Source organism: Thamnophis elegans, chromosome 12 (genome assembly GCF_009769535.1).
Source record: "Thamnophis elegans isolate rThaEle1 chromosome 12, rThaEle1.pri, whole genome shotgun sequence".
In the NCBI taxonomy this organism is placed as follows: domain Eukaryota; kingdom Metazoa; phylum Chordata; class Lepidosauria; order Squamata; family Colubridae; genus Thamnophis; species Thamnophis elegans.
In genome coordinates this window covers 2,874,793-2,900,096 of record NC_045552.1, presented here as the reverse complement: position 1 = coordinate 2,900,096, position 25,304 = coordinate 2,874,793, and the positions used below count along the sequence as shown (strand labels likewise).

General features: G+C 43.8%; 1 protein-coding gene across 1 annotated transcript in view; it reads right to left on the bottom strand.

The window, feature by feature from the left end:
- Window positions 1-25,304, bottom strand: part of CATSPERG (cation channel sperm associated auxiliary subunit gamma) — a 53,778-nt gene that overhangs the window by 20,631 nt on the left and 7,843 nt on the right. The window contains exons 8-24 of the mRNA XM_032227654.1: window positions 25,095-25,232; window positions 23,982-24,047; window positions 22,623-22,673; window positions 21,342-21,471; window positions 19,665-19,776; window positions 18,845-19,009; window positions 12,262-12,380; window positions 10,752-10,965; window positions 9,617-9,679; window positions 9,157-9,340; window positions 7,923-8,050; window positions 7,173-7,253; window positions 6,548-6,604; window positions 5,973-6,129; window positions 5,185-5,248; window positions 4,096-4,188; window positions 3,906-3,911 (exon numbers count right to left, since the gene is read on the bottom strand). Of these exons, the coding sequence (XP_032083545.1) occupies window positions 3,906-3,911; window positions 4,096-4,188; window positions 5,185-5,248; window positions 5,973-6,129; window positions 6,548-6,604; window positions 7,173-7,253; window positions 7,923-8,050; window positions 9,157-9,340; window positions 9,617-9,679; window positions 10,752-10,965; window positions 12,262-12,380; window positions 18,845-19,009; window positions 19,665-19,776; window positions 21,342-21,471; window positions 22,623-22,673; window positions 23,982-24,047; window positions 25,095-25,232 (1,828 nt within the window). The remainder of the gene's footprint in view (window positions 1-3,905; window positions 3,912-4,095; window positions 4,189-5,184; window positions 5,249-5,972; window positions 6,130-6,547; window positions 6,605-7,172; window positions 7,254-7,922; window positions 8,051-9,156; window positions 9,341-9,616; window positions 9,680-10,751; window positions 10,966-12,261; window positions 12,381-18,844; window positions 19,010-19,664; window positions 19,777-21,341; window positions 21,472-22,622; window positions 22,674-23,981; window positions 24,048-25,094; window positions 25,233-25,304) is intronic.

The following is a 25,304-nucleotide window of genomic DNA, read 5'->3' as shown; positions in this document are numbered from 1 at the left end:
GACATCCGTCGACAAGTGGGCTACAAGTGGACCAGCCAACAAAACGACAAAAATATAGTGCAGATGAAAACCATGCCATAATGGCCTGTTACTACAACTCAGAGCCAGAAAAAAGAGGCTATTTAAAGAGAATGTATGAATTATGGAAACAACAATATCCACATTCAAATGTTAGTGAACAACGACTAGCAGATCAAAGGCGATTTATTATACGGAATAAAGTGTTTAGTGAAGTTGAACATGAGGAAATTCAGGCAAATTGCAAAACCCCAAAAACAATATCACAAGCGGAAATAACTGATATTCAAGACACAACTAAAGACATTATAGTAGAACTCCCAGAAGAAGCTCTCGGGGAGGAAATAACATCACCACCACTAGAACCAGTTATCACTGAACCAACTGATGAACTAACTCAAAAACAAAAAGAATTGAAGGATAAGATCATGGAGCATTTTCTGCTTAATGAGGAAAGGCAACGTTTACCATCACTAAAAACTGTGCCTAAGAAAATTTTGGCCCCTATCATGAAAATGGTTAATGCAGTGTTTTCAACAATTGAATCGGGATCCATCTTGGAAACAAACCAGTTAATGTACAGCGCAGCTGTAATAGTCACTAATGAACTAGGCATTAAAATTAAAGTACCTAGTCACACAACAGAAAAAGCATCAAAGCCAAAGTGGAAAATCCGTTTAGAACAAAAAATCAAAAAATTAAGGGCAGATGCTAGTAACTTAAAGAACATGCATGAGCAACGGCTTAAAAACAACAAAATCATAGATCGGCTAATCAGGAGATATAGATTGGATACAAGAAACATCAATGAAGCTGTAGAGATTGTAAAACAGTAGATAACAGCAACAGCTAGAAAAATTGAAAGATATGAGGCACGAATCATCCAATATAAACAAAATCAGCAATTTCGATCAGACCAACGGCATTTTTACCAAAGTCTTAATGTAAATGGTGACACCAAAAGTGAAAAACCAGAAAAACAGGCCACAGTTGAATTCTGGAAAGAATTGTGGGAAAATGCAAAGGACTACAACAAGGAAGCAAAGTGGATACATGACTTTGAGAAAAGCATTGGCAACAAACAAATGCAAGTATTAGAAATAACAACTGAGATGGTCAAAAATCGAGTTAAAAAGGTAAAGAATTGGACATCACCTGGAAAGGACCAATTACATGGTTTCTGGCTCAAATATCTGACCAGTTTACATGCAATATTGGCCAGGCAACTGAATGAAATTTTACAAAAGGGCCAAATTGATGAATGGTTGACAACTGGAAAAACATACTTGATTCAGAAAGATGCAACTAAGGGAACAACACCTGAAAACTACAGACCAATAACATGCTTGCCAACAACCTTCAAATTACTCACAGGCATTATTGCAGATAACATGATGGATTATTTGGAAACAAACATCATCTTGCCAGTAGAGCAAAAAGGCAACAAAAGAAGGAGCAGGGGCACAAAAGATCAGCTTCTAATTGATAAAATGATATTAGAAAATTGTAAGAACAGAAAAACAAACTTGAATATGGTCTGGATTGATTACAAAAAGGCATTTGACTCACTGCCACATAGTTGGATCATAAAATGCTTAGAAACAACTGGCATTAGCAAAAATATTACATCCTTTACTGAAAAGGCGATGAAACAATGGAGAACTGAGTTGGCAGTAGGGAATGAGATCTACGGAATGGTTAATATCAAGCGAGGAATTTTCCAGGGTGATTCACTTTCACCTCTTCTCTTCATCATCGCAATGATCCCACTATCAGTAATCTTAAAAAAAATGAAATTAGGCTACCAAACAGCCAAAGAAGCTGAAAAAATTTCACATTTACTATATATGGATGATTTGAAACTCTATGGAAAGTCAGAAATAGAAATCCAATCATTGACAAACACAGTCCGAGTATTCAGCACCGATATTTCAATGCAGTTTGGCATGGAAAAATGCACCACTGTATCCATAAAAAGGGGCAAAATCACTGCATGTGAGGGAATTGAAATGCCCAATGGCCAATTAATTAAATGCAAAGAAAATGAAGCCTACAAATACTTAGGCATTCTGCAGTTGGATAACATCAAGCATGGAGAAGTAAAAACTATTGTCAGGCGAGAGTACACCAACAGAGTTAGGAAAATTTTAAAATCTAAATTGAATGGTGGAAATACAATCAAAGCCATAAATACCTGGGCAATACCAGTTATAAGATACACAGCTGGTATAGTTAACTGGACACAAGCTGATTTGGACCTTTTGGACCGAAAAACCAGGAAACTAATGACAATGCACTACAGTTTACATCCACGTGGTGATACTGATAGACTATATCTGCCCCGAAAATCAGGTGGCAGAGGATTATTACAAGTGAAGCAAACAGTTGAAGAAGAAAAACATGGACTGGCTGATTATTTAAAAGAAAATCAAGAACATCTATTAATCGAAGTAAAGAACAAAAATCTACTGAAGGCCCAACAGACGAAACAAGAATACAGAAAAGATGTGATAAAATCAAGAATGGAGAGTTGGCAGAACAAAGCACTGCATGGCCAATTTCTGGAAAAAATAAAAGATAAAGTGGACAGTGAACAAACTTGGTTATGGTTAACAACAGGTACATTAAAGAAAGAAACAGAGTCACTAATCCTGGCTGCGCAAGAACAAGCTATCCGCACAAATGCCATTAAGGCCAAAATAGAAAAATCCTCTGATGATGCCAAATGCAGACTTTGCAAAGAAGCTGATGAAACTGTTGATCACATACTCAGCTGCTGTAAAAAAATTGCGCAGACTGATTATAAATTGCGGCACAATTCAGTAGCACAAATGATCCATTGGAATTTGTGCAAAAATTATAATATCAAAACAGCAAAAAACTGGTGGGAACATCAGCCTGAAAAAGTCACCGAAAATCAGATGGTCAAGATCTTGTGGGATTTCCGTATACAAACCGACAAAATACTGGCGCATAATACACCAGACATCACACTGGTTGAGAAAAATAAGGTCACAATCATAGACATCGCAATACCAGGTGATAGCAGGGTCGCCGAGAAGGAACATGAAAAAATCGCAAGATACCAGGACTTAAAAATCGAAATTCAACGACTATGGCACAAACCAGCAGTGGTAATTCCAGTGGTAATTGGCACACTGGGTGCTATTCCAAAAGCACTGGAATTACATTTAAAACAGTTAAAAATTGACAAAATCACCATCAGTCAAATGCAAAAAGCCGCACTGCTTGGATCTGCACGCATATTACGAAAATACGTTACGACGTCCTAGGCCCCTGGGTGGGGCCCGACTAGTAACCAATGCCAAATCCGGCGAAACAACTGGCCGCTGTGATACAATTGTACAATAATAATAATAATAATAATAATAATAACAACGCATATTACGGAAATACGTTACGACGTCCTAGGCCCCTGGGTGGGGCCCGACTAGTAACCAATGCCAAATCCGGCGAAAAAACTGGCCGCTGTGATACAATTGTATAATAATAATAATAATAATAATAATAATAATAATAATAATAATAATAATAATTCTTTATTCTCAGTGCACAACATATATTCCAGGGGTAAGTTTCTGCTGGCATTACTGCTGGTGCAGTGCATGCGCAATTTTGCCTATAAATAGGCCTGCCTATTTTGCCTATAAATAGGTCTACGTATGCGCAGAACATTTTAAAAGGTCAAAAAATGATGTCGTGGCGACTAGGGAACTGGTTCAGGGGTGTGGCGAGCATGCCATCCCTACCAGTTCGGAGACCCAGTTGCCATTTACACTACCAGTTTCACCAAACCGGTACAAACCAGAAGGAACCCACCTCTGATATGTACCATGATCGGGAGGAAATGGGGATTTTGCAGTAACCTTCCCCTGGAGTGGAAATGGAGATTTTACAGCCCACCACGCCACTCCCACAGAACCGGTAGTAAAAAGTTTTGAATCCCACCCCTGGGCTGCACATATAACACATGTTTTGGGTGAGCAGCATCAGTTACCGGTTCGTTTGTGAGTTCAATTCAGACTGGGTCTAGGCAGCAGCCTGCTGAAAAGTTACCTGTTAGTGTTGTATTTTACGATCTCTTCCGGAGTGAAGTATCTGATGTTGCTCTGGGAAAAGGGACCCCCGCCAATGATGGTAAAGAGGTAGCTGTCAAGAGAACAAGGAAGACGGAAGATTCAGATTCAGAACAGAGCTGGAAGGGACCCTGGAGGTCTTCTAGTCCAACCCCCTGGCTCAAATAGGAAACCATGTTGTATCGTGCCAGACCAATGCCCATCCGGTCTCTTCTTAAAAACACCCTGCGATGAAACACCCCACAACTTTAGAAGTCTGATTCTTCTCACTTATTGTTATGTGATGTCACAATCACATCGTTGTTATGTAGCCAACTTACACAATCCCCCCCTTTCGGTTAAATATGATTTGCACAGTTGAGAAAAAGCCACACCTCTCTTTTTGGGCCTCCCCCCCCCCCATTTTAGATAGCAGGAACTAAAAAGCCACCAATTGATTGCCAAAGCTGATTTTCTAACGCTGCCTCAACCTCGGCAATGTTAACGTGGGTGGACTTCCATTCCCAGAATTCCCCAGCTAGCGCTAGGCAAAGATTCACTATCAGGCTGATCAAACCTGCCACCACTCCCCCCCCTCTCCCTCTCTCTCACACACACATAGACAGAGGGGGGGGGAAGGAGGGAGGGAGAGAAAGAGAGAGAACGAGCCAGCCTTTCTGGTGCTGATGTAGGAGCTTCCCTGAACCAGTTTTCTTCCTCTTCTACCTCTTATTGCCAAGACCCCAAAGCAGGGGTGAAATGCTACCGGTTCAGGCCGGTTCGCTCGAAGTGGTAGTTTAAAAATGCTTTAAAAAGTTTTTTAAAAAAGTTCTCACGATCAGCTGTGCCTGATTGTCTCTGAGGCTTGTTGCAGGGGCCATTTGGTGCAAAGTCCAGCTGCTCTTCACATTGTGTATGAGTCAGTTGTGCAGCCACGCCCACCTGGTCACATGGCCACCAAGCCACGCCCACAAAACCGGTAGGGAAAATGTTTGAATTTCCCCACTGCCCCAAAGGCAAGGCCCCATTCCCCACCCCAACCCCAGGTCCCAACTCTGCAAGGCCTGAGGCCCGTCCCCACCTCTCTTACCTGCCCTGGAACCGCCCCGAGTCTCCGGTCACCATGTCTTGGATCAAGAAGAACGGGTAGAAGACTGCAAGGGAAACAAGCAAGTGCCTTGCTCCCAGCTCACAAACGGGAGTAGATGGGAACACGGCGGGGAACGTGCTGGGGTTCCCAGGCTGTCTCTCGAAAGGTTTCCAGCAGGGTGGCTGGCTCAAATCCAACACCCATCCTTGAAGCTGACTCCGGGGGAACTGGATTCGCATGGGTTTCGGGTTTTTTTTTGCATCTCGTGCCTTCTGAGTTACTCAGGTGTAGGCACAGGGCGGCCTCAGACACGCCCACCTAGACAAATGCAGAGAGGCTCTGTCCTAACTACGTTGGCCCCTAACCTGGATTCCCTGAATGATGGTACTTTCCAGGAATGGTATGGAAATATGGTTGTCTCTGTTATTGGCAATGATGGAAGTGATGATAATGAAGAAAAAGAGGAGGCGAAAAGGAGGAGGAAGGGTGGGGAGAGGGGACGAACAGAAGGAAAAGGAGAAGGGGGAAAGAAAGAGGACGGAGAAGGACAGAAGGAAAAGGAGTCAGAGAAGGGGGGGAGAAAAAGAGGAGGAAAAGGAGGAGGAGGAGGAGGAGGAGGAGGAGGAGGAGGAGGAGGAGGAGGAGGAAGACTGTGGGATCCTTGGTGCTGTCTGAGCTTGGGAGTTTTCCTGCAGACGTTTCATTACCCAACTAGGTAACGTTATCAGTGCTAGAAGGGAGTGGGGTTTGTGAAGAGGAGGTGGGGGGGGAGATGCAAAGTCATTTACCATCGCTGAAGAAAAAACAGGGCATTTCTGGATCTGGTTCAACACAGTCAAAGTAGTGCTTGTTCTTCTCCGTGGTGTAATTCTGTGTGTAAGTGATGTCAAACGCCAATCTCTTGCCTGGGGGGCATCCGATATGAATCAAGAATGTTTTAGAACCCTGGGGGCCAACAAAGAAGTGGATTTATACATCCCTTCTCTTTCACATTGAGGTATAAACACGGCCATTTTTAAAAAAAAACATTGCCCCTATGGCAGGGGTGCCTAAACCTGGCAACTTTAACACTTGTGGACTTCAAGAATTCCCCAGCCAGAACATTCTGGGAGTTATTAAGTCCACAAGTCTTAAAGTGGCTCAGTTTGGACACCCCTGCTCTAATGGAAGACATTCTAAGGAGGAAGTCTTGAAGATCTTGTACCCATTTTATTACTGGCTTTATTCTGTGTCTTACGCCACGTGTGTTGATATCCATTGTTGTTTAAAATAAGCCAGTCGTTCTGTGTGGTCCCCCTGCTGTTTGTCTGTTGGAAGGAAAAGAAACCGGGAAGAAATTGCCTTCCTGAGGAATTCAGATTACCAGCAAGTGCGGGGACAAGCTTCCATGACGATAACAGGCCATATCCGAATGGACCACCTGAGAAAAGTGGACAAAAGATTCATGGATCCCTCAGACGAAGGAAGTAGAAAGAGCAGTTTCATCAGCTAACAGGTAAGACAGAACAGGAAACGCTTGGCCAGAGGTGAAAAGAAAATGGTGAGAGATTTAGAGGGGCCAAGCTTGGTCTCCTGATTGTGGCACTAGGTTAGAAGCTGGCGGCTGGGAGCTCTAGTTTTGCCTTAGGCATGAAAGCCAGCTGGGTGACTTGGGCCGCCAGGAGACACTGAATTCTAGTCCCACTTTAGGCATGGAAGCCAGTTGAATAACTCTGCCCCAATCACTAGGAGACTATGAGTTCTAGAGCTGCCTTAGACATGAACACCGGCTGGGTGACTTTGGCCCAGTCACTTTTCCTCATCCCCACCCACCTCCCAGGCTAGTTGCTATGGGGAAAATAAGAGGAGGAAGGAGTACAAGGAATGTTCGCCCTCGTGAGTTCCTTATAAAGTGACAAAGGTGAGGGCAATCACTCAAGCCAATCAATCAATCAACTAAGACCAGAGCAGAGATCCATGGATATCCAGAACTGCTGATGAAGCCTCACCTTTAAGGTAGCCGAGCTTTTCAGAAGGCGCCGCCCGCTGAGTTGCTGCCTTGGGTATTTCCCAATGTCTTTAATGGTTACCTATTGGGGGTGGGGAGAAGTCAGATCAGAGGTGGGTTGCTACCGGTTCGCACTGCTTTGCGTGAATCAGGAGTGGAAATTGCCACTGGGTTGCCGAACGGATAGAGACGGCAGGCTCGACATGCCCCTGAATCGGTTCCCCGGTTGCCGCGCTATGGTTTTTGGGACATTTTTAATGTTCTGCACATGCACAAACCTATTTACAGGCAACTGTGCATGTACGCAGAGAGTGTGTGCGCGCAAATCGCATGTGCACCCAACCCGCAATAACATCCCCCAGGTATGGAGGTGACTGATGAAGAAGAGGAGGAACAGCTGGGTCCAGTGCCTGACGCATGGATGCGCAAAAGGCAGAGGAGAGGAGAGCAGTGGAAATCTATGGGCCGGTCCTTGGGACGGAGGAACCACTGCTCTTAGTGAAGCTCTACCCTAGTTCTGGAGATAAAAGGCAGGGGGCGGAGATGAATAGATGTGACAGGCCACTATTCATCTTCTGGACGGAGAGACTTGTTAATCTGCTGGGGCTGCTGGCACTCCTAATAGAGGAACCATTGATTTAACTTCAGAGGTTTTCTGATGTTCGTGAAGCTGGGTCAGAACACAGTGCTAGTGCTAACCCTGCAAGGAAGAGTCACGTGTCCATAGAATCAATTATCATCTGGGTCTTACCCGATATAACACCGAGCCTCGGCTGATGAGTTCTTGCCTCTGCAGTTCTGCCTTGACATACTGGGGATGGGCCATAGTAGCAGCCAGCCAGATGTAGTCGAGGGAATTTTCATCGGCTGTTTCTCCCACTGGAGGCAAAAGAGCACAACAGCTGAAGATGGGTGGCAGGCCTGGGTTGCTGCCGGTTCCAAAGTCACGTGATCAAAATTCAGTTGCTTGGCAACTGACTCATATTTATGACAGTTGCAGAGATACAGACATACACATTCCCCTATTGCAATTAACCAAGGTGAAAATAACCAAGATTTGCACAATCCATACATTACAGGTTAACAGTTGGAAGGGACCTTCTAGGTCATCTAGTCCAACCCCCACCCAAACAGACCCTACACCATTTCAGACAGATGGCAGTCCAATCTCTTCTTGAAAGCCTCCAGGGATGAATCTCCCACAACTTTTGAAGGCAACTTCTGTTCCATGGGTGGATTGTTCTCCCTGTCAGAAAATTCCTCCTCCTTTCCAGGTTGAATCTCTCCTTGGTCAGTTTCCATCCATTGTTACTTGTCTGGCCTTCAAATGTGCCTTGGAAAAATAGCTTGACCCCCTCCTCTCTGTGGATCTAGCTATGCAGTTAGTAGATCTAAGCAGCTAATAGATCCAGCTAAGCAGCTAATAGACCTAGCTAAGTATAAATAAAGGTAATGAATTCAACATCACAGCATGGTTAAAACACAAATTGCCTTCTTGGAACATACTAACTGTAATAGTAGTTGTTGTTTTTGAATCTTGTTTTAAGACTTGTTAGCTGCCCAGAGTCAGGAATTTGAGACGGGAATTCCTATAAATTGAATGAGGGAGAGGAGGGAGGGAAGGAGGGAAGGGAGCAGGGGTGGGATTCTACCAGTTCTACTGATTCGGGCATACTGGTGGCTCCAATTATCAGCTGGGAGCGAACTGGTTTGCTCCAACTTTGAAGTGGGCCCACCCACCTGCTCCTGTGCAATATTCACCTGTATTTCCTTTTCCGAAGCCCAGCTGATCGGCGCAGCAGAGTGGATTGCTGCACCTCAGCTGTTTTCCTCACCAGCATTAATGCGGATGGTGAGTTTTCTGTAAACTCCGTGCATGGGCGAAGCATGCGCTCAGCGAACCGATTGTTAAACTGGTAGGATCCCAGCCCTGGAAGGAAGGGAGGGAGGGAGGCATGCTCCCCCAATCAGCCATCTTTCCTTACTGCTCTCTTTCGCTGTTCTGATGGTCATTAACACTTTAAAAGAGTAGGCTGTATTCTTGTCCAGATAGAGATCTGTGGCCAGATGGTTATTTGCCATCAAGTTGTAAATTTTGGCGTAGTTGAGCATGTCGATGAAGATCCCTCCCAATGATTCCCAGTTTCTTGCCTTGTAGTCAAAATATTCCTGGAGGGGGGGGGAGGGGGAGGGAGGGAGGGAGAAACCAACAAGTAAGTTCCAGAAGGGTTGATTTTATGGTTCATGTTGACTTTCTGTTGCATTCATGAAGCACATTTTGAGAACGGGAGAATTTGGCGGCCTCCCATGCAACCCAACCCAGAACTGCCCTTTGGTGGCATGTTTGACTGTTTTTTCATAATTTTGCCAGGCTTGGAAAGGGGATAAAGCAGTGCGAAGGCTGAGAAAATAACACTCAGGGGTTGTCGTTGTTTTTCTCCTTACGGCCTCTTCTTTCTGGTTCTTCCACCAGCGCCAAGTGGGGTCATGGACGGGGTCTGCGTACGGCTGGGAAGACAAGATTACACGAAGAAATGAACCTCCAACATAACACTTCATATATTACAACTTAGCATCTATTATTGTTATGTCAATGACATATATTAGCAGGGATTTATGTTTGAAGGGCCTTTTTTTCCCCCACAATCATTTTTTAATTCTCCTTTTTGTTTCTTTCAATGCCACAATCGAATGCAGGTGTGCCTCGACTCACAACGGTTCATTCAGTGACCGTCTGCGAAGTTACACCGGCCTTGAACACAGTGACTCACAATCCTTTTTCACACTTACAACATCCCCAGAGTCATGTGGTAACAGATATTTATGACAATGTCAGTCTCCCGGGGATCGTGTGATTCCCTTTGTGATCTTGTGACAAGCGCCAAGTCCATGCGGAAGCCAGATTCACTTAACAGCCAGGTGACTAACAACAACCGCAGGGATTCGCTTAACAACTGTGCCAAACAAGGTGGTAAAATAGACGCAAAAACTCACTTCATCAGTGTCTCACTTAATAACAGGAATGTTGGGCTCAATTGTAGTTGAAAGTCAAAGGCCACCTATATTTTACACACATATACACACACACATTCTCTCCCTATTTTTTTTTTTTTTACCTCGTCAGTTGTCAACTGGGACAAATCCCTGTTTCTGGAGACGTTACGTGACTTTCCCCCAAAAGGCTTCTGAAGTTAGCTTATAGGGTTAGGGGTATCAAACTCAAGGCCCGGGGCCTGGATCTGACCCATGGGGTGCTTAATCTGGCCCACAGGGCTGCCCTGGAAACAGCAAAGGACCGGTCCGCAGTGCCTCTGCCAGCAAAAACAGAGCTCGGGAGGGCTGCATGCGTCTCTCCCAAGCTCCATTTTCACTGGCAGAGGGATGCAGGAGGCCATCGCAGCTGAATCGGTGCCTGGGACCCCGTTTCCGCTAGCAGAGCCCTCAGGCACCACAGGCGTCCCCGACACAAGTGAGGTCAAGCTGGCCACACCCTCCATGAAATCGAGTTTAACACCCCTGCTGTAGGGCATGCCATGGGCTGCCCTTTTTGTGCCCAGAAAAAAACAGAACCGGTTCTTACTCTGTGATACGATGAATGCAGCTGAAGCAACTGGTAGACCAGGCCCTGGTAGACGTTGAGCGACTTAGCCTCATGGAATCTGGATTTCTCCATGACATCTGGGGGCGTAGCCCAGTAATGCTCCACTCGGGAGTAGAGCTGTGGCTGCGGCACATCCAACACATGCAATGTAGCGAAGGGGCAGAGATGGGTGAATCGGATGTAGTCTTTCTCGCTGGGAACAGAGAACACAGGATGCCCCGTTTTGCAGGCCTTCCTAACGGGATTGCTATTGTGGGACTGGCAGGGAGAAGGAGGAGGGATCAAGTGTGCAGCTAGTCTAGAGTCACTGGGAAACCACAAAAGTAATAGAGCTGAGCCCAACCTAAGGGAGTTCCTTGGGGCTTTATCTATTTGTTCCCACGAGAAGGCTGCCAATCTGGAGAATTCCTGTATTATAGGCAGAACATAATAGAGTAATTAGCTTAAACTCTGCACCTAAATGGGCTGGATGTTCACCGGGTCTAGTCCAGTCTTTGCCATAAAAGGCTGGGTAACGTTAGGCCAATCACCAGGAGACAGTGAGTTCAAGTTCTGCCTTTGCCATGAAAACCATCTGGGTGGCTTTAGGCCACTCACCAGGAGACAGCGAGTTCTAATGCTGACTTAGGCCCGAAAGCCAGCTCGGTGACCTTGAGCCCATCCTGCTCTCCCTCAGGCCCACCCAAGGTCAAAGAAACCCTATAAGTAGAATACTGGGCATCCTCATTTCCTCCCTAGGAACAAGGAACCAGGCCCACACCTTGAGTTGATCAAAGCTGCAATGCCCATTTACAAGACTGACACCAGACTGATAGCATTCGCTTGGGAACGGCCGGCTTCAGGAACTCCAGGCCTGCACCGCTTTCTAGCCTGCAAGGATTCTAAACTCAATTCCCTCTTCACACCTCCCTCCCTTCACCTCGAGCTGGAGATACCAGCTACCACCCTAACACCGAAGGGACCCAAATGCAATGGGATGAAGAAGAAGATCTATTACCACACTCAACCCCCATTCACTGACTTCCCTCATATGTTTTTCTGAGGAAGGCCCTGATTTCTCAAGGGGGGGGGGGGCACGTGGTCCGCTCTAGATGAAATCGAATAGTCAACTGAACTTGTTGAGAAGGCCAAATGGAGGGAGGAGATCAAGAAGCGGTCAAAGAAAGATAAGCCAGCAGAGGTGGTATTCAGCAGGTTCTGACGAGTTCTGGAGAACCAGTAGCAGAAATTTTGAGTAGTTCTTAGAACCAGTAAATGCCACCTCTGGCTGGCCCCACCCCCTTCTATTCTCTGCCTCCCGAGTCCCAGCTGATCGGGTGGAAAAGGGGTATTTTGCAGTAACCTTCCCCTGCCACGTCCACAAAGTCACGCCCACAGAACCGGTAGCCAGGGCAGGATTGAAGGGAAGCCTTTCTTCTCCCTTCCATTGACAAGACACTACGACCTAGCAGACACTGGGGAAACGCAGAGCCGTTGGTGGTCTACTCACTCGACGGTCATCTTTTTGTTACGTGTGCTGATCAAGAGATCGTAGGCCACGACAGTATCTACAGGGAAATTCCTCTTCATGAATTTTTCTGTGCCACGCTCATCCTTCACATAAATCAGCTGCCCAAAAGGAAAAAGCCGAGAAAAATGGACCCGTGATTTAACAAATAACAGATGCAAAGGTGACCTCATGATCTTCACCTCACTTCTGCCATTACTTGGCTTAAGAGCTTTTTTTTTTGTTGAGCAACCATTCTAAATTACAATGGGACTGCAGAGAGGGGCTTAGGATCGGTCCTCGCACTTAAGGACCGTCACATCATTCCCCACGGTCACATGATCAAAATTTGGGGGGTTAGCCGTCACAAATATTTACAACCCAGGGTCCATGTGATCACCACTTGTGGCTTTCCCAGCCGATTTGTGTGCATTAGTGAACAACTCAGTGATCTGCTTAACAATCATGGCAAAAAAGGTCATAGAATCAGGTGTGACTCGCTTAACAACTGCCTTGCTTAGCAACAGAAATTGGTATCCCAACTGTGTTCATCAACTTCTTATATTTCTCTCATGGCAAGGTTTTTTGTTTTTGTTTTTTTTTAAAAAGGCTGGAGGACTTTACGCTGGGAATTTCTGCTTTCCTTCTGATTTCAATTATTTATTTTTGTTCATTATGCTTTTGGTTCTTAAGAAAGCAGGTAGTCAGACTACTGGTGCCCGTGTAGCTTGAAGAAGCTGCTCTTTGAAGTAGCTCCTTCCCCGAGATCGTGTTACACTGTTTGGACAGCGTATATCAGCTGTCCGACAGATTGATAACCCTTTCCTCGGGTGAAGAGGAAACATGAGAGCTGCTGAGCTTGGGGAGATAATTCTGGGGTGTGGAAGGTGTGAGCCCCCTTGCAACTCGGCGAGCTCCGTGCCCGGGACTCATTCTGCTTTTCTGCAGAAACCAAGGCTCACGATCAGCCCTGTTCAACGTTTGATTTATATCTGAGCCCAAAGCAGGCAGAGCAGATACCGGAGAATTTACAACTGTATGTATATATAAACTTTAACTCCATTTTCTAAAAATTCCTTCTATTAAAACTAACGAGACAGAAGATAAAATGGCGCCGGTGTCTTGAAGGCGAGGCTGAATTGTAATCTTACAAACTACTACAGATATTAAAATCATTTAAAACAGTGGAAGAATAATTTTGTGGAACATAAGCTTAACTGAAGATTTGGCTTCAAAACAAGTTAAAACAACAATGGCCTCTAAAAGTGCTGGTAGCTCTCCAGCCCGGACAAATAAATTACAGTCATTACTACACCCCCCCCCCTTTCCTCCCCCTGCCGGAGAAGCCTTAACCCAAGAAGTGCTGCAAAAAGTTTTAAATGACGCCCTAAAAGACCATGCAGCTGCTTTAGAACTTAAAATATAGGAAAAGGTTGTTGCTGCTGCCTTTAAGAAGGTCTCGGAGGAGATTTTAGAGATTAAAGAGTTAATTCAGATTCGTAACCAAGAGATCAGAGAAGATATTGTGGAAGCCTTTAAATGTTTATCTGGCTACGTATCCTTATTGGATGAAAAAGTGGAAGAAGTTAATGAGTCTAATATTAATTTAGCAAATAAAATGGTTGAAGTCCAAAACAAGGTTCACGATGCAGATAATGAAATCACAATGCTACAATATAGGCAGATGGAATTCGCTCTGAGAATAAGAGTCCTTAAAGAGAATAATCAAGAAAACCTGAAGGAGATTCTTTCAGAAGCCTTTGATCAATTAGTAGGTCAACCAAGAAGGGACTATGACTGGCAAATAGACAAAATATACCGCGTTAATTCATGGATTGCCAGACAGAAACAACTCCCAAGAGACATTGTAGTGTATTTTGCCACAAGGGATATGAGGAACCTGATACTACAAGAGTCCTATAAAACCAAGTTGCGGATTGCGTGCCAGGAGGTGATCGTTTTGAAGGAAATCCCACCCAAAATGCTGAGATTATGCATTCCTAGTGGACGAACTTAAAAACCGTCAGTTACAATACAGATGGGAAGCTCCAGCCAGATTAGTGGTCAACTACCTAGGACAAAGACATTGTCTTAACTCAGTTTGGAAGGCCAGAGATTTTTACAACAATGTACTAAAGGCTGGACATCCCTCACCCCCAGGATCTAGAGAAAGGGAGCAAGAAGGAGAGACCAGACAGCGAGATACTCAAGGATCATTGGAGGTGGCCCAAGTTCGGAATCCTCTGGTGGACTTAGAAGGAACCAAGGAGCAAAGAAAAACCCGAGCGGCCACCAGACATAAGGAACAAGAACTAAAGAAGCAAAGAACTAAAGCCCAGCAACAAGCCCAGACAACGGCTCAAGAAGCCATAAATATTAGCTCAGAAGCGGTGGGAGGATCCAGGCCTAAAACCAAATTACAGGATTTCCAGGGAGCTAAAAATGACAATTAAATTTTTAACTTGGAATGTCAATGGCTTAAACTCACCACAGAAAAGGAAAAAAATAAACCATTACTTGAAACAATTCAAAAATGATGTAATTTGCCTGCAAGAAACACAAATGACCAGAAATATTTGATGAATGCAAGACTTGGACAACATTTCGTGGCCTCCGCCTCAGAGAAAAAAATGGTATAGTTATATACCTAAGAAAGGACATGAAGGCTGAACTAATTGAAGCAGCCTCTCAAGGAAGATATATTGCAATAGAACTATTATTAGAAGGAAAAAAGATACTCTTAATGGGCGTATATGCCCCTAATCAACAACAAGAAAAATTCTACAAGATGCTCCATACCAAATTAATACAATGGGATTATAGATCCTGCATACTAATGGGTGACTGGAATGGAGTTATGGATATCAAGAAAGATAAGAAGGGTCTTTTGCAAAATATCAAAACACGAGAGAAATTACCTGTCTTTTTTTGATATGATGGATGATTTGGAGCTAAGATATATCTGGCGAGAAAGAAATGTTAAAGAACAGGACTTTACATTCTTTTCTGATAGACATCAAGCTTTTTCCAGGATTGATTTTATATTAACTACAAATGATTTGCTTTCCAAGGTAAAGAAGACGAAGATATGTTCTAGAGCAGGGGTAGTCAACCTTTTTATACCTATCGCCCACTTTTGTATCTCTGTTAGTAGTAAAATTTTCTAACCGCCCACCGGTTCCACAGTAATGGTGATTTATAAAGTAGGGAAGTCAATTAAATTTTAAAAAGGAAAGTGCTTCAATATCGGACAAAACCCGTACCGCCCACCATGAAAGCTGGAACGCCCACTAGTGGGTGGTAGGGACCAGGTTGACTACCACTGTTCTAGAGACTTAACAGATCACAACCCGGTCTGGATGGAATTGGAATATGGGAAGGAATCTAGAAGGTGTTGGAGGTTAAATTAAAATTTATTTAGATATGAGAAAAATGTCAATGAATGTAAAAAATTGCTGAGAGAATATTTTGTTTTTAATACAAACAAGGGTACATCTATGGAAATGGTTTGGGATGCAAGCAAAGCTTACATGAGAGGAGTCCTAATACATTTAAATAAGTTACATAGACGTAGACAGGGGGAAAAAAGAAAGGAACTAGAGGAAGAGATAAAGAAGAAAGAGCAGGAGTTAATATCCAAACCAGGTGACAAGAAGACAAAGAGGCAATTACCCTATTACGAGCGCAATTTAATATGTTGATGTCAGATCAGGTGGCTACTAATTTGTTATATGCTAAACATAATACTTTTGCAATGCAAATAAACCAGGCAGATGGTTAGCATATATGACGAGGAAGAAACAAAAATCTCGTACTATACAAAAAATATATTATAAAGGTAAAGAAGTTTATCAACAGGATATGATCCAAAAGGCCTTCTTAGAATTTTACACAGGACTGTACACGGGTGATAAAATACAAGGCTTAGATATAGATAGATACTTGGACAAAGAAAAAATACCTATAGTTAAAGATGAGCAAAGGGAGAGATTGAACCAACCAATAACTTCAGGGGAAATCCTCCAGGTAATTAAACAGTTAAAGGCTCAGAAAGCACCCGCCACAGATGGCTTGACAGCGGTTTACTATAAAAATTTACAATTAGAAATGGTAGAACCCCTTAAGGAATTATTTAACAGAATCCAAATGGAAGGAAAGGTACCTCCATCTTGGAGAACAGCTTTTATATCCTTGATTCCCAAAGAAGATCAAGATCTTAGCCAGCCAAAAAATTATAGGCCTATATCATTACTCAACACAGATTACAAAATTTTTGCCAAAATATTAGCAAACAGGTTGATGTTAGCTACACAGCAACTGATTCACAATGATCAACCTGGTTTCATACAAGGGAGACAAATGAGAAGTAATGTAAGACAAATTGTTAATATATGGGAGTATGTGGGAAAGAATAACCAAGTCCCTGCAGCGCTTATATTTCTGGATGCAGATAAAGCATTTGATCGAGTGAATTGGCAATTTCTAATGAAAATAATGCAAAAGATGCAAATTAGAGAGTATTTTTTACAATCTATCAACGCAATATACCAGGAACAAACAGCACAAATTATAGTTAATGGAAGCTTAACAGAATCTTTTAAAATTGAGAAAGGTACAAGACAGAGATGCCCCCTATTGCCATTATTGTTTATTATAACCCTGAAGCTATTGCTGAATAAAATACGGGGGTCAGCTGATTTACAGGGAATTAAGATTAGGCATCACGAATATAGATTACGAGCATTTGCGGACGACTTGGGTGTAACTTTAACCCAACCAGGGAAATCTACTAAGGTCTTAATGAACATGATTAATCAATATGGTCAAGTATCTGGGTTTGAAATAAATCTAGGGAAAACAAAGATGTTAGTTAAAAATATGAACACTCACCAAAGGGAAGAATTAGAAAGAATAACAGGATGTGAGATAGTTAAAAAGGTTAAATATTTAGGAGTTTATATTACAACTTCAAATGGGAAATTATGTAAGTATAATTATGAACCATTATGGCACAGAATACAGGTAGAGATGAAAAATTGGGAAAAACCACAATTGTCTTTGTTGGGAAGGATAGCAGCAGTAAAAATGAATGTTTTGCCTAAGTTTTTATTTCTTTTTCAAATGATACCAATACTTTAAAAAAATGCAAACTTGCTTGAATGGCAGAAGGGTATTAATAAATTCGTTTGGGCAGGGAAGAAACCTAGAATAAAACTTAAAATAATGCAAGATGTACGTGAAAGAGGAGGCTTGAAAATGCCAAATTTAAAACTATACTACGAAGCAGTAGTTTTATCAATAATTAGTGATTGGATTAATTCAACAGAGGATAGAATACTGAATATCGAAGGGCATGATTTGGTATACAGTTGGCATGCTTATTTGATATACGACAAGAAGGTGGACAAGACTTTCAAAAGTCATATTTTAAGGAATGCTTTATTGCATGTCTGGAAAAAATAACAACATAAATTAAATGATAAGATACCTATGTGGGCAATTCCCAGACATGCAATAGAGAATATAAGCATAGCACAAAAACAGGATGTAATTACATACAGACAGCTTCTTACTATAGAAGGAGGTGTATTAAATGTACTAAAAGAAGAAAAGGTAATCCAAACATGGTTTCAGTATGGACAGTTACAGGCCAGATGGAAAAAAGATCAGAAAATTGGTATTATGCAAAATGAGGACAATCTAATAAAACAAATTAGGGATCAAAGTCAAATGCATATAAAAAGGTTATATAATATATTGATAGAAATGGATTCTGAAACAGAATTAGTTAAAGACTGTATGATAAAGTGGGCACAAAATTTTGAAGAACCAATAATGATGGATACATGGGAAAAGATATGGGTAAGAAATGTAAAATTTACGCAAGCCCAAAATTTGAGGGAGAATTTCTACAAGATGTTTTATAGATGGCATTTAGACCCAAAAAATTGGCTTGTGTGTATCCGATGGGTTCGGGTGGGGTGAGGGAGGTAAATATTTGTAAAAGCTTTTTAAACTTTTAATTAAAAAAAAGAACACAGGTAGTCCCCGATTTACAACAGTCACTTTAGTGACCGTTCAAAGTTACAATGGCACTGAAAAACTGACTTGCAACCGTTTCCAGAGTTATGACCTTTGCCGCATCAGGTGATCAAAATTCAGATGTTTGAGCAACCGACTCATATTTATGACGGGAGGGCAGGGTCATGCGTCACGATCTTCTGATGAGCCAAGTCAATGTGGAACCCTGATTCACTTAACAACAGGGCTACTAACTTTTAACAAGCAATTCTCTTGACACCCGCGGCAAGGAAGGTCATAAAATGGGGCATAACTCGCTTAACAAATGTCTGGTTTCACAAGAGAAATTTGGGGCTCCATTGCGGTCATAAGTCGGGGACTACCTGTGATAATAAACAGGTAGGGTAGCAAGCTACGCGGTGTCCCATCCATGAGATAGGCAATAGAATGCAAATAAATAAATAAGCAAATCCCTCAAGATCCTTGTTCAAATCCATAAGGATCTTGCCAGACCCCTTTGCTTCCATGAAACATCCATGGAGCTCCCTTGGCCCATCTCACCCACCGTTTGCAAGCCAGTTGGATCGTAGTACATGCTGGTGATGGCATCTTCGGATGTTGTGGAATATCTTAAGGACCCGCTCATCCTTTGGAAAGCACTCAACTTATGCCAGGAATCTGAAGGGAAAACCTTTTTAAACTCGACGCCGTTTTCTTTCGACACCCACAACTGCGATGAGAAGAAGGAGGGGGAGAAAGGGGGGGCTTGTTTCATGCAAAACTACATTGCATGCAGGTAGGGTTGGGCAGGATAGGGGATGGGGTGGAATGAAATAGAATAGAAAAATATGTAGAATATATAAAATAGAATATAGAATATATAGAATATAATATAGAGCATAGAATAGAGAAGATATAGAATAGACACTAGAATATAAAATACAATACAATACAATAGGAATAGGAATAGAATAGAATATATAGAATAATATATAGAATAGAATATATAAAATAGAATATAGAATATATAGAATAGAATAGAGAGCATAGAATAGAGAAGATATAGAATAGACAAAAGAATACAAAATACAATACAATACAATAGGAATAGGAATAGAAATGGAATAGAACACCAGAGTTAGAAAGGACCATGGAGGTCTTCCAGTCCAACCCCTGCTTAGGCAGGAAACCCTACACCACTTCAGACAAATGGTTGTCCAAACTTTTCAGGGCCGTTGTCACTTTGAATGGTCACTAAATGAACTGTTGTAAGTCGAGGACTACCTCTGAAGAGTACAACAGAAAGTAGGGAAAATGGACAGGGATCACTCGCTTCCCACAGCCTTTCTTATCCCTTGGATTCCTGAGGAATATAAAGGCGTTACCTCCTCCGACTCTGTCATAACGGCAAAAGGCCCACTAAAAGAGAGGACAAAATCCTTGATGGGAGAAGCACTCGGGAAATTGGAAAGGTAGATGAAATTCACCATATCGTAGCTGGAAAGCAAAGCAAGAAAAGAGAAAAATGCTGTTGTTAAGTTGAGTAGTGGGCCCACTTCAATTTGGAGAGCCAGTTTGATTAAGGCCTAGAAATCAGGAGCCTGGGAGTTCTAGTTCCAGTTCTTGTCTGGCCTTAGAGATGACAGTCGCCTGGGGGACTTTGGGTCAATCACTAGGAGTCGGTGACTTCTAGCCCTGCTTTTGATATAAACGCCGACTTTGAGCCAAATCAGGGGTGAAATTCAGCAGGTGCTGACCAGTTCTGGAGAACTGGTAGCAGAAATTTTGAGTAGTTTGAACAACCGGTAAATGCCACCTCTGACTGGCTCCTCCCTCACCTATTCTCTGCCTCACAAATCCCAGCTGATCGGGAAAGAATGGGGATTTTACAATATCCTTCCCCCTGGAGTGGGGAGGGAATGGAGATTTTGCAGTATGCTTCCCCTGGAGTGGGGAGGGAATGGAGATTTTATAGTATCCTTCCCCTAGAGTGAGAGGGAATGGAGATTTTATAGAATCCTTTCCCTGGAGTGTGGAGGGAATGGGGATTTTGCAGTATCCTTCCCCTGGAGTGGGGAGGGAATGGAGATTTTATAGTATCCTTCCCCTGGAGTGGGGAGGGACTGGAGATTTTACAGTATCCTTTCCCTGGAGTGGGGAGGGAATGGAGATTTTGCAGTATCCTTTCCCTGGAGTGGGGAGGGAATGGAGATTTTATAGTATCCTTCCCCTAGAGTGAGAGGGAATGGAGATTTTATAGTATCCTTTCCCTGGAGTGGGGAGGGAATGGAGATTTGTAGTATCCTTTCCCTGGAGTGGGGAGGGAATGGAGATTTTACAGTATCCTTTCCCTGGAGTGGGGAGGGAATGGAGATTTTATAGTATCCTTCCCCTAGAGTGAGAGGGAATGGAGATTTTATAGTATCCTTCCCCTGGAGTGGGGAGGGAATGGAGATTTTACAGTATCCTTTCCTTGCCACGCCCACCAAGTCACACTCACCAAGCCAAGCCCACAGAACCGGTAGTAAAAAAAAATTGAATCCCATCACTGAGCCAAACACTCTCTCTCAGCCCAATCACCTCTCAGGGAAAAACAGGAGGACGAAATATGAGGTATGTTTGCCGCTTTGTGTTATTTGTAACAAAAGTAATAAAGCTGGGGTAAAGTCTGATGAATAAATAACTGAAATGTCTTGTCCTCGTCCCAAAGGGGCTTTTTCAAACGGCAACTGGGCTTTCTTTGTTTCTCCTGGAAGACGTTCCTCTTCTCGTCCAAGAAGCTTCTTCAGTTCTGACTGAAATGGTGTGGGATGAAAGGATTTAAATTCCTTGCAGTCCTCTGGTCCTTAGCGCTCTCTCTGAGAGTCTCTGAGGTCACCTGGAGGTTTTCTCTATGCTTGAATCGTGCCAATGGGTGTGGAACCTTCTGGGAGCTGCTGAAAGGACTGTGTTGGAGAGACTAAGCTGCCTCGTCCTTCTCATTTTTTATTCCTGTTTGTTTTACTTGGCTAAATGACCCCTTTGGACTCTATGGCAGTTCAGCCTGGGAAGGACGCGCTTACCTTACCAAGATCACGTTCCCCCAAACATAAAAATTCCTGGTGAAGGGGTTGTAAGCCAGGCCTCGCGGGATCAGAGTTTTATTTGTGTATTCCTCGGTGCCCAGGAGCATCACAAACCCTTTATCAGAGGCTGTGGAGAAGAAAAGAGAACTGTCAAAAGAAAAGGTTTCAGTGGCAGCTGCAGGAAGACTACAAAAGAGAGGAAGGGAGAGAAGGAGGGAAGAAGCATCTCTTCTTCCTCTGTTTTGTGCCCCCGTTTATCTGAGGACCATCCTTTCTTTGAAGGCTGCCGTTCTGAACCTCAAGTCCCCCTAAAATTCAGAGGATAATTTAGCTCCTGAACAACATACTCAGCAGAAACTCAAGGTAGAAAGGAACAAGGATAAATTACCAATTGGAGAGAACTTGGGGCGGAGGGGGAATGTCCTTAGTGCCCTCTGAGCTTGGCTGTTTCCTTGCAGACATTTCATCACCCAACTGGGCATCAATAGCAGTGCTGGAAGGGAGTGGGGTTTGTTGGAGGAGGAGGAGGAGGAGGAGGAGGAGGAGGAGGAGGAGGAGGAAGGGGACGACGACAACAGAAGAAGAACAAGAGAAGGAGGAGGAGAGTAAGGTCCTTAGTGCCCTCTGAGCTTGGCTGTTTTCTTGCAAACATTTCCATCACCCAACTAAGTATCATCAGTGCAAGGAGGAAGTGTGTTTGCTCTCTATTTTACATACTAATGGTTTGCCCTGTCAGTGTCTTGATGGTGACCCTTGATGAGGCTGTTGTTTGCTGTTACAAAACTCAGACAAACAGGCTAACAGCATGGCTGGCAGAGGAATTCTGGGAGTTGAATCCATGCATCCTAAAGTTGCCAAAGTTGGGAAGCCCTGCATTAAGCAACACCCACCTTTTCTGTTGCAACCCCTTCCCTCTGGAACAACGTTTTCCCCTAAGAGCCGGTTGGCCTCCATTCTGCTATTGTCTGGAAAAGCAGTGAAGTCCTGGTTCTTCTCCCAGGCCATTGAAAAGGGGAGGGAGACGCCCCCTCCCTTCTTCTTCTCCCGCTCTGTTGTTTTTCTTTCTTTCTTGTGAAAGAGGTTTTTCTCATCTCCCTCTTGTTTGTGTTGCCATTTCATTCTTCTGAGCTGCCCAAAGTTATTGAGAGTCGGGCGGCATGACAGTATGATAAATGAGTATCATGCTGTTTTGTCACAGAGGCAGCCAGATGTTTAGACCTCCTCCCCCTCCCAAGGACCAAGTGAGTTTCATAAACCAGGGAAGAGTGTACTTCTTACCCTCAGGGACACGGGTAGGGATTTCATATAGTTGTTCAAAGTGTTCCTGCTCTGGAAACAGAAAAGGAAACAAAGGTGAGTGTGTGAACACAAACAGTTGAAAGCAGGGGTGTCAAACTCAAGGCCCAGAAGCCGGATCCGGCCTGCGGGGTGCTTAGATCTGGCCCACAGGGATGCCCACAGGTAAATTGCTGGGAGGCAGAGGCCAAAGGGTTGGGGCCGGTGAGTGGGTGGGGCTACATTCAGTGTATAAGTCACACCCAAATTTTCACCCTCTTTTAGGGATGAAAAAGTTGCATCTTATACTCAGAAAATAAGCTAAGTCCCCGACTTACAGTTCGTTTAGTGCCCATCTGAAGTTATAACGGCACTGAAAGAAGTGATTTATGACACTTCCATCTCACCCTTATGACTTTTACAGACTCCCTGTGGTCACGTGATCAAAAGTAACATGGCTCGTAATTATGACAGTAGCCGTCATAATCCTGGGGTTATGCGATCCCCTTTTGCGATATTCTGACAAGCAAGATGAACAGGGGAAGCCAGATTCACTTCACCAGCCTGTTACTAAGTTAAGGTGCAGTGATTCACTTGACAAGCGTGGCAAGGGAGGCCATCAAATGCGGCCAAGCTCAACTTCACAAATGTGTTGCTCAGGGGCAGCAATTTCCCCCTCCATTGTGGTCAAGGAGTCCCGTGGAAAAGGACACGAGCATTATTACCTCTGTCGTATGAAATAATGTAAGATTTCCTTCTGGAAATGTGAGTCACCAGCAAATAGAACATGTTTTGGTTTATCATCGAGACCCATGAAATGTTACACGGAGCATCTGGAGAAAAGAAAAAGAGAGGTCTAAATTTGGAGGGATGCATGGAAGTGTGCTGGATGCGCCCATCCCAAAGTGCCGTCCACCTTTTTCCCAAATCTCCACAGCAGCTGAAGCCTACAGAAACTACCCAGTGAGTCAACTCTGAAGCAAAGCTGGCTGAGGCCATCTTGTGCTGCCTCATAGTTGCCACGAAGCCGGAGGGAGGGAAGGGAGAGGGAGGGAAGTAGATAGCCTGGCTAACAAGTCAAAACAGAAAGTTTTCCTGTGGGAACCAAGGTTATCGTAATAGGTGGATGGTGAAGGAGGAGCTCGCTGGAGGGGTGTATGTGTGTTACTCTCTTAATGAGGTGAAAACTGTGGGAACTTGGAGAGTTGGTTTTCACCGGCTGTGCCGACAGGATGTATCCAATAAAGATGTTCTTTGAGGAATCTACCTGCCTCGGAGTTCTGCTTTCAATGGGTGTGTTACTCGGAACGCTGACATGGAGGGGAAAGGAAAAGCAACTTTTCAACATAGAAAAGGACTTACGGAATATTTGAAAGCATACAGTCCTCCTCTTTTCTTTTAGGGAGGCACTCGCCTTCACAATCCCATCTAAAAAAAACAACAGAAGAAAAAGAGTTCTTCCTTTCCTGGGCAGGGTCTCACACCTGTCAAAATGCTGCAATGTTATTTTACAGGTGGTGGTCCTCGACTTACAACCGTTCACTTAAGTGACCGACCATTTTTCCACAGCGCTGGGGGGAAAAAGTGACTTCTGACCAGCTTTTCACCCTTAACAGCCCTCGCAGCGCTCTCGCGTTCAAAATTCAGATGGTTCGTATTTAGGAGGGTCACTGTGTCCCAAAGTCACGTGATCCCCTTTTGCGACCTTCTGGTCAGCAAATTCCACGGGGGAGGCCAGATGGGCTTAAGAACTTTGTTACTAATTGAACAACCAGGGCAAGGGAATTGGGCATAAAAACGGGCCAAAACTCACTTAACAAACGTCTCGCTCAGCCACGGGAATGCTGGGCTCAATTGTGGTCATAAGCCGAGGACTAGCTATACGAGAGGATGGAAGAGTAGCATCTCTCAGGTGGGACCCAGTTCATTCTCATCGGAGTCGAATACACTACCCCAAAGGTGCTTTTTCAGGAGGCAGCTGGACTTCCTTGTTTTTTCTTTGGAAGACGTTTCTCAGCTCTGACCGGATGTTGGGGAATGGGAGGATGTATATTCCTTGCAGACAGTTGCCTCCTGAAAAAAGCACCTTTGGCACAACCATGACCTGGAGGACTGGGAATCTCTGCAGACTTTTAGCTATACAATATGGGATGAAGACCCTTGGAATGGATTGCCAGAGAAAGAAATTGCAGACTACAAGAACCAGGAGCACCACTCGGTTGACCTTGAGGACACAGACAAGCCTCCAAGTGGCCTCAATGACCCTCTCAAAAGGATGCAAATGACCAGCTGTGTGCAAGGAGTATCAATCCTTCCCATTCCCCACCAACCAGTCAGAGCCAAAGAAGCTTCTGGGATGAGAAGCAAAACGTCTTCAAAAGAAACAAAACCCAGAAAATCCAGTTGCCTCCTGAAAAAGCAACTTTGGGACAACCGTGACCCGGATGACGGAGAATCCCTACACACTTCTGATACCTTTGCAGCTTATAAGGAAGAATTCCCCTTCCTGGGAACCACCACTGAGGGCGATCACGAATTCGGTGTTACTGTGATGGAAAAAGACAGGAAGCAGCTTCCTCACGCAGACGTTGTTCAAGATCCGGGTCCACAGCTCTAAAGGGGCAACAGAGGGAGAAAGAACAGAGGGTTATAAGATCCTGGCATTCTGCCCATAAACCTCTTGCA